This window comes from Grammomys surdaster, unplaced genomic scaffold (assembly GCF_004785775.1).
Source record: "Grammomys surdaster isolate TR1022 unplaced genomic scaffold, NIH_TR_1.0 191, whole genome shotgun sequence".
NCBI classification, from domain to species: Eukaryota; Metazoa; Chordata; class Mammalia; order Rodentia; family Muridae; genus Grammomys; species Grammomys surdaster.
The window spans coordinates 8,949,169-8,959,149 of record NW_021604636.1 but is presented as its reverse complement, the minus strand read 5'-3'; the positions used below and the strand labels follow the sequence as shown (position 1 = coordinate 8,959,149).

Genomic DNA, 9,981 nt, shown 5'->3' with positions numbered 1-9,981 from the left:
ATTAACAAGAATGGGAACTTTCAGCTATGTCAGAAGGCTCCATCAGAAGGCTCCATACTTGTGAAAGGCATTTTTTTAAAGGTGATATTTGCAGGTGTTGTCCATCTCCCCTTTCCAGCATGCTCAGACTTTCTTGATCTGTTTTCACTACCGACATTTCCTTGTATCACTTAATTCACATTGTCAGGTACTTGTTTCAGCTACCTTTAATTCTGTTAACTATAAACACAACTAAGGGCTTTATGTTTTTAAAACGTTGCTCTTGCCATTTTGGTTTGTCACATCACTCCCTTTATCATTCACCTAGAGGCTTATACATGTCTACCCGAGGGCATGGATGTGAAGAGCATAGAGCGTATTTGATGGAGTGCTTCACTTCTGCAGATAATCGTCTGTATGCGTTGAGACTCTGGGGAAATACACTTGTTCCACTTTCCACCCCAGTGCTTCACGTGAGGCCAAGGGGAGATTATGACTTTAAAAATAGTAAACCAGACAGACAGAACTAAGCCTCAGATGCCATCTGCAAGTGAATGATGGTGAGACATTCAGTTCAAAGTGATGTGTTAAGATCCCTCTCTAACTTTGTTCTTCATGGAATTAAATGTTCATGGGAAAACTCCAAAGGTAACTTTTAAAAGAAAAACATGAAAATCACCAATATAGGATTGAAAACGCCAAAAGAAACAAACAGAATGCTAAGAAACTACTCAGAAATCAAGCAGTATAGAAAGAGAGCTAAGAAAAACAAAGTAAAATGGGAATACCGTAATACTAAAGGTGAATGAGTGGGTTTTTGGAGAGATGTAATCACCCCTCACAAATCAGTTTGCAAGAATTAATGCAACGTCTGGCTACTATAATGTTAAACGTCCTTTTCCTTGCCCAGTATTTATAGAATTGTTGGGAGCCTCAAGATTTCCTCAGCGTGCCTTTTAAGTGACTGGTTATTGTTCATAGATTCAAGTTGATAATCTTTTAAGTTCACCAAACCAATCAGCATTGTCTATACAGAACAAGATGGCCCTTGTCTCCCTTTTTTTAATAGTTCTATGTAGCTCTCTGGCTAAGGCAACATGGGAGCCCTCCTGCAGTTGATTTGTTTGGATTATCAGTGACACAAAAAGTTCAAACTAAATTAGATTATAAATTATCTTCCATTATGGATTAGTAAAGAGGCTATTTTAAGCAGTGACCATATAAATAAAAAAGCAATTTAAAGACAATGGCTACCATCATACTCTCTGGTGGGGGCAAGAGTGAACAGCTACATGTTGATACAAAATCTTCTTAATTTTGATCTGGGCTGTCCTAAAGAATCACATAAAAGAAATTCCCAAGTTTCTGCCTTGCTCACCTGCTAAACTGCCTGTGTGTTACTTGGAGTGTGCCCAAGGACTTAGCAAGAGTCTTCTGAATCAAGTTTCGTCCGTCTCCTCTCCCTAGTGTGCACTAGCCCTATTTAGTAGATGTATATCCAAGATGTAGACTTGGAAGGAATAGACGTTCCCCAGATTGCCCTCCCAGCCAGAGTTTTTCTGAGTTGTAATGATGTCCCAACCCCTCCTCCAAATTCATGAATGGAGAACTGGTGTGCAATTTACAGCATATGCTGACAACAGCTGTCTTTTATTACACATTATCTAATATGAGAAATCTAGGCTTAGCGATTTGGCAGGAAAGCGACACATTCGGCTCTGACTGCAGTAGAGGAGGCTCCTTAGCTCCTCACTAGCCAGGAGCCTAGTTTTGTCTGGGGCTGATCTTAGGGAGGCTCCACTGCTTTCAGTGAGATGACTTAAGAGACAAGGCATTAATATTCCACACGCAATGTCTCCTGCTATGCAGTGTGATTCACAGGTCTCTCTTTAGTGCCAAATCAAGACCAACTACAACAGCTGTCAATGTGCGAAATAGAGAGGAAATCAAAAACACAGCTTGATGGATAACCTGCCTCAGAGCGGCTCAGAGACCAACACTGAAGCCACTTTTGCTGCTAGGTTAGACTGTTATGCTTTTGCCAGGCTCTGTGGACTCACTTCCCCTACACACACAAAAATGTGGGTGTGGTAAAGAGAGGGTACAGATTCAGAAGTGGGCTTTTTTCCCCCTTTCTTTTCTTTTATTTTTTTAAGTACTTTGTTTCAAATTATGTCCTTGGCTCTTTCCAATTGCCTGCCTATCTCCCTTTTACTCCCAACTGTTTCATGGATACAACTCTCCCCGACTTTCGAAAGTCAGACCATTAAGACAGAAAGGATTATCAACTATCCAAAGACATAGCAAAATAATGAAAGTAAAATTAATGCCCTAACTTATTATACCCATATGGGAGGTTTCAGCTTCCAGGAAGGTCTGATTACAGTCCCATACCTCTTTTAAAGAATGGTTGGGTATTAACTCAAACATTACCCTGCAGTATTGATGTTGCCTATTGATGAGGTACTAGTACAAAGAAAGTCCCTGTGGGCAGAACTCAACCCAGAACTATACCCATTACAAGCATTTAGCACCATCCCTAACCAAAATTTTATGTGAAACCAGCCACCCAGATGCTTCCTACTTAGCAATAATTCCATCACTGAAAGAAAATTAGACAATGATGATCTGTTTGGGTCTAATATATAGTCAAATGTCATACCTGTGTGCCAGATTCCTGGTTGTCACTGAAGCACTAGGTGAGAGCCACCTTCATCACAGTCTCGAGGGAGAGGCAGTTAGGCACAATATCTACTCTTTGGGCATGGCATGGTTATAAAACTTCCCTTCCCTTCCATCACCCTCCCTCAGGAGTTTATATTGCAGGGACTTTGCCTCCCAAGAAACAAGGTTCAAAATTAGAAGCATTCCTGGTGTGTCTGGCACTTCCTACAAATGCAGGTACTGAAATAATCCGCACACACAGAAATCTAATTTTAAACAACTCTGAGTGCAAACAACCAGTGGATTCTGAAGATTAAGCTGAAACTAGAAGCTAGCCAGATATAGCTTTGCAGAAACCAAAGCCACAACAACAAGAAGTATGAACACTGACGTCACCCTCAGAGTGACGAGAATAACAGCAGACAGAGAAACACCTGTTACCACAATTGCCTCACAGGGATCCTGTTGCAGACCAGTCACACAGGCCCAGAGGGATGGGCTTTTGTTTTTGCTATTGTTGTTTGTTTGTTGTTTGTTTGTTTTTCTAAGAAAAAAATTAATAGGAGTCAAATATCCCCGTGGAAAATTATAAAATCTTGACATAGACCTGCGTGAAATTTCACTGACAGGCATTATGAGGATCTATGCTCAAAAGGTTTGGTTTAGTTTTGCTTTTTATTTTTTCCTTAAGGAAATAGAAGAGTAAGAAAAGGTTTTACAGATAGGGGAAGTACATCAAACAGTGTGTTAAAAAAGAATGAGAGGAGAAAGAGAAGAGATACAGAAGGGCACGTACATAAGTGGATAGTATAGGAAGTCTGTGTGCTCACACATTTTATATGCATAAATCCCTCTATTATCCCCTTTACTAACCATCCAGTCCTTCTTAGTGTCCTTTTCCAATTTGTATTATCTTAGCTCAGGCTTAAAAGCCAGCTGATCCTCCTTGGTCCTCAGTGCCATTGATCACCAAGTCTTTATTCTTTCTCTTCATTGCCTCGTCTACTCTTTTGTCAGCTACAGTAAAAGTCCCACTACCTAGCTGCCACATTTCTAGAATGAGGTTCCTAAAATCCACAACATCTCAAACCTATTATTCAATGTCTCTAGGTGTTGGTCAAATCATAGTCAGCACTGAATCCGTCCATTCAATCAGCTGATGATGAAAATACTCCATAAAAACAAAACATATGGCATCTGTACTGAACGTGTATAGGTTTCTTCTCTGCCCTAAGTCTCTAAATGCTATAATGGGACAGCTACTCACACAGTCAATGGTATTGTCTTAGGTATTAGACATGATCTTAGTTTATAGGCAAATATGCTGCCACTTTATATCAGGGACTCCAACATCTCTGATCTTTGATTTTCAAAGACAGTGGTTTTGGAACCAATGCTTCGTGGATAGCAAGAGCCAATTGCAATATTTTCTCAAGGAAATTTGCCCTCATGTCTGTACTTCCTCTCACCTCTCACAGGCATACTGGAGTTTCCTCACACACCAGAGTCTGGGACCCCACATTTAGGAATTCCTGTAGTTAAGAATACCCTACAGCCTATAAGATGGTTTTCAGAGACATGTTACACGTATGCTATACAACCCTTGTTCAAATTGTACCCTAACCGTAACCCTTCTCCAGGAAAGAAACATGCTCTCATGGCTGGTATTACTAGTTTGATTCTTTGATTGTCCAGCACAATGTAAAGCCTGAGCTGAAAAGGAGATCTGGAAAGATCCCTCCTTGGTGCAAATATTAACAAGTATTTTTCCTGGTAAGTAATGTATGCAGAGAAAAAAATGTAGAATAACAAGTGATCAGAATTGGTTTGATGGCTTTGTAACAAACAGAAAGAGAAACAGACTCCTCTCTATTTAGAATCTGAGCAAACCTGTTAGCATTTCCTGTGTTGCCCATTTATAAACTGATACAGATGTTCACCAAACTTTGTATCATGAAAGCACTTTGGATTGAGAATGATAATCAAATACTAATAAATGATGCCATGATCTTCATCACTGTGGAAAACGCCAAGGAATCAGTTCACCACATCAGGTCCTTTGTAATGCTGAAGTTAGACGCGCTCAGAGGAGAACATGGTATACACAATGTAGTAGGCCACAAAGGCACGTTCTCAATGAGTTCTAAACATCTTGTGCACAATGGTTTATGTAAATTCAAATACACAATTCAACCTTATAGCAAGTTATATGATCAAAATACATCAAGAGGCAGACAATTAATTTTTATGTATTAAAAATGAAAGACCAAAAATTCAGAATAAATTCACTAGACAGATTTTCCCAAGTGAGTTTTTATCTCTAAAGAAATTTTATGAAATAAAAATTTTCAAACAGCCTTTACTGAGTGCCAAGCACCCTGTACATCTCCTTACTTAAAGGACATAGGGTTCAAGGAAGTTGTTTCTGCTGTTACCTAATCAAGTGAAGGGAATTTAGTCTGATAGCTTCCCTTTAAGGAAGACATAATGTAAAGACTGCTACCAACTTGCTCCAGATGCCACAGCTACTAAGCAGCCCAGTTGGGTTTCTAGTCAACATTCACCTCCCTACAAAAGTCCTACTTCCCAAGAGCCCAAGGTTGTATCAGTGTTCTGTGGCTGAAGAATTTACTTGATTTACAAATTTCATGTTCAAGGAGCAGTCTTCTCTTGATTGTCAACTGAAAAGGCCTGGAGGTGAGCCTGGAGGGGGAGAATCAACAGGTACACAATCGGAGAAGGGCTGACCTCGAGGGTGTGTAACCTGTAAACGACCTTCATGTTCACTGGGCTCAACAACTTTCATTTTACCTGAGCACATCTTTAAAAGAAGAGAAATATTTGTGTCTTACTTTTTTAAAAAAGTGACTATTTTTCCATCTTTCCACTATGACACTATCTCTAGTAGACATCGCACTTCCACCCTCACTGGTACTCTCGGTCGTTAACTCCTAAGTTAGTTGGCGTAGTAGAAAGAGGTTCTCCTCAGGGAAAACAACTTTCCTTTTAATAAGAACCAAAATGACTCTTAAGAATGGGGAGTGAGGCTGAGAGTCAAAGACTTAACAGAGACACACAGGAGTCAGTACCACTTTCAGCAGAAGTCAGGCAAACGTGAACACTCTACTCAGCGCTGCAACCATACCTGCCTTCGTCCCCGGGGCAAAGTAGCCACAGTATCTGCCAGCATTTGAATCCTTCGGTTGTCTTCCATCGTGAGTGGGCCTGTGAGTGCAGAGTAGGAGCCGTAGACAGAGTCAGCACAGTATTCCAAATTGCCATTGCTGCTCTGCTGCTGTAGAAGCCTTTGCAGAGACATTGTGGACAAAGATTAATCCTGCCGACACATGGTTCAGTGGCCTTGCAGGAGGGGGGGAAGTGAAAAAATGCACAGCCCTCTGACACGCAGTCAAAAAAGTAGCAAAGCAGAAAGAACCCATGTGACGGCTGTGGTTTGAGGCACGGTTACACAAAAGCCTATCTAGGAGTTCACTCCTACTCCCCAGTGCTCCTAAGAGAACCTTGTGCTCCTTTCCTACAATTAAAAAAAAAAAGAAAGAAAAAGAAAAATCAGTGTTCTTTTCCTCCCTCAAACAGCCAGAACATAGAGTTTTATACTCTATGGCTACAGGTACTCAAAACAGAATTTTCCAGTTCTTAAAAGAAAGGAAAGAAAACAACCTTGCTCAAGTTTGCTCATTTGCTTCCTACCCATGAGCTCATTTTATATTAGCACCTCCATGCACTAGACAGACTGTGCTCTCACTCACTCTTTTGACTGTAAATGTCACAGGTTCTGGCCAGGTTGTTCTCTAGTAAAGTCCTTGTAGTGTTCCTCCCTGAAGTACACCCTAGCTCATTAAAGTTCATCAAAAATGCATTCTGTCCCTAGAGCTGTAGCCGTTTGACATTCACCTAATTGCCTTTATGCCGCTTTATTCTCACTCAAATCATCCATCAGCTTTATAAGAACATAATGGGGAGGGAAAGGAAAGGCAGTGTATTCAGTACAGAGTGTTGCTCATATCTGGGACTAAACATAGCTGCGACATTGGGGGAAAGGAAGCGATGGGAAAGAAGGGGCTATATAGTCAAGCTAAGATAACACAGGATGGTTCCACTGGGGCAGTATGCCATCGTGGGGTGCTTGAAAACAGTTGCTTTTTAATGTTTTCAATCTTGCATTTTTCAAGTAGTTGAAGATAATGGGTTTCACAGAGAAGCAGGTAAAGTAGAAGGCAGAAGCAAAGCAAAAATAAAAAGGAGAAGTTTTAAATAGCACAGAAGTCAAACGTGTACGTAAAAGTCATTTGGAAGGTCACTACTAGAGTTTACAAGAATTAGCAAAGCTTCAAGCTAGAATGGAATGTGTGCGCTAGAAGTCGAGGTGAGTTCAGCTCAAGCAGAACTGGCCAAGTGTGAGTCATAGAGTCTTCAGGATTAATGAAAAGAGGAAGCCAGATCAGAGGACGGCAAAGCTCTGCTATAGCCTGACTCCGTACTGTTGGAACTGGATAAAGATTGAAACAAAATGGTGTCCCCTAAAACATATAAACTCTAAATCAGAGATTGCAAGCACACATTCTTTTAGGGAACAGGTATGTGTAATTCAAAAGAAAGTGACACTGACTTTGGTAGCTTAACAATAAGTGGATCATAAAGGTGTTCATGTAGTCCCTGTGTATCTATGAATGTGCATAGTATAAATGTGTGTGTCTGTGTGTGTATGTGTGTGAGCGTAGTGCATGTGTGAGAGACAGATAGAGATATTAGAGAAACATAAAACATGTAACACTATTAATGAATAACATAATTTTTTTCCTCTAGAAATTTTACAGTCAGGTAAATGTGTTAAAATTTCTAAACACTGAATCAAGCCAAGTTCTATGGATGAAAGTGGTAATTGTACAAATTCTGTGTTATAAGGTGATAGTCTGTAGACAGCAGACATTAATGATTAACTGGAAAAATGAGGTCACGTGTTTCACTATATGTTGTAAAATGCACTTAACCAGCTGAATCTCTCAATAAGTACATTTACTTTTATATTCCGTTAATGTAAAATCAATATCGGGTCTGCCCCCTGCCCATACACATCAGTCAGGTCACATCCACAAATGGATTTATGAACTGGCCAATCTCTATGGTCCAGCTCTCTGTTCTAATGCTTGAGGCCAGCAACATGCCACTTATTACATGCTTTAAATAATATCCCAATCAGAAATGTCATTTGCGATAAAGTGACTCATCTTCAATGACAAGGTATCTTTCAGACACCAAACTGTTGGCTTACAGGGGTGTGTAACTATGAGGATTTTTAGAAGTTGTGTGCTTTTTTTATCCTCTAGGATTTACTTCAGAGAAAGCTAAGTGCCTGGTTGTTGTTCCCTTTCAGCCTCTATGTTACTGTGAGAAGGAAGGCAGATGATCTGCTCACACATCTACCATGTAGGTCTGAGGTGTACTTCAGTGTCCACAGGACAGAAGAAACAGATTCAAAGTTCTTTCTGCACTCTACCCTCTGAAGGGGCCTGTCACATTTCTACAAATCATCTCTTTAAGATCTAAATACCAAATGTGGGTCATAGATACATTCACGACAGTTTCTACATCTCATTTTTGAGAGACGGGGAGACAACTTTTAACTTTAAGTTTACATTTTGTCTTAAATCTACAAACTGTAAAAGAAATGCCTGTCCATACGAATAAAAGGTTAGTTTAAAAAGTTATATTTTAAAAATTAATTAAACTGTAATTTGGTGAGTCATCACAGAAGTAAAAACAACCTAATGAAAAGGAAGAGAGAGAGAGAGAGAGAGAGAGAGAGAGCGCCATATGTTCCTCAAGGGTGATATGACTGTGAGAACAGATTTATTTAAAAGACTATGTGCCATGTGACCCAAAAACTGATTTTCCATTGTTTGAGGCAAGTAGCCCTCTTACATAAAACATTTTGTTGATAGATAGAAGTCCATCTTTAGTATGAATGAAGTGAACCCTAAGGGGCATAGGAAGATTTAGTAGAGGCAAGTAAAAAAGATGTGTTGAGTCCAGAACACAGTAGGAATGGTAAGAAGTTCTTTAAAAAATTGTGTCCAACCTGTTAACCATCCATGAAAATAACAAGAATATTGACTCCACTGGTCTGATGGAGGCCTCAAGATTCTTGTAATCCCAGCTCTGCTTTAAGAATAGAGATTAACATGTGGTCCACTCTGTGCATATGTTAATCCCCTAAATTCTGGTGTAAACTGCCACTGGATAAAGAGAGGTAATCAAGGTTAGCTGACGTCAAAGGAATGGAACCCTGATCTAAGGGACCGTATCCTTGTAAGAACAGACATCAGAGAGGTCTCTTTGCATATGAGGACACAAGGAAGCAGCCATCTAAAGGGAGCAAGAGATACCAGATGAATCATTCAGCCTTGATCTTGGACTTGGAAGCCTCCAGGATCCTGAAAGCAAAAATGTCTAGTGTGTACAGCCAACCAGTGAATGGTGTGTCTTATGCTATGGAACTTGTTTTGCTATGTCTATTTCCAGCAGCCTGAACTGATTCATATACTCTCTGCATAGGATTCATATACTCTCAGTTTCCACATATATAAACCCAGCATTTAGAAGGAACAGATGTAAGAGTCCATGTTTAACACACAGTACAAAATAAGCTATTACTAGTGAATTTTGTTTTAAGTAGTAAGAATTCAAAAGAGAACTCTTCAAAGGAACCAATGAGCCTGTCAGCTATCCAGTGTGTCCACATATACAGCAGTGGCCCTTATCATCCTCACAGACCGTAAAGCTAGAAAATGTGCAGTCCTTGTAGTGACTCAACAAGATGTACTCACAAAACAATGTTAGAGCCAGTTTCTGTAAGATTTCTATACTCCTCTTTGCTACGCTATGTCTGCTTCCCCCTCTGTGTAACCAGACCTATTGTATACAGGGCTGGACTAGAGAGAAGGAAGCTTAGCCTGGCCTGTCGGTACAGGCAGGATCATAGTCTTCAGTGGTGAGCATGCAGGGAACTAACAGCTTTGAAGAACTGTTTCGGTTTATTGGAGAGGGGGCTTCTTAAACCTTTGAGGATGTGAGTAGGGACTATCAGGGTGAATGAACATCATTGGCTGGGGCTGGGTGCTGGAAATGCCTCATTTGCATGAGGAGGAATTCCAGGTGTTGCTGGATATGACCTTAGAAAAGAAAAGGAAGTTTAACCAGCTACGTGACCTCCTCTGGTGAGACAAATGGGGGAGCACAGGGCCACACGCACCATGACAGACAGGTATGGAGTGGGGCAGGGGAGGACAGGATCCTACTCCTGCCAATCTCACAATG

At 40.4% G+C, this 9,981-nt stretch overlaps 1 protein-coding gene across 1 annotated transcript in view; it reads right to left on the bottom strand.

Moving 5' to 3' along the window:
- Cytip (cytohesin 1 interacting protein) overlaps positions 1-6,076 on the bottom strand; it is a 27,200-nt gene extending 21,124 nt beyond the window's left edge. The window contains exon 1 of the mRNA XM_028769191.1: positions 5,789-6,076. Coding sequence (XP_028625024.1) covers positions 5,789-5,962 — 174 coding nt within the window. The 5' untranslated portion in view covers positions 5,963-6,076. The remainder of the gene's footprint in view (positions 1-5,788) is intronic.
- Positions 6,077-9,981: the final 3,905 nt, after the last annotated feature.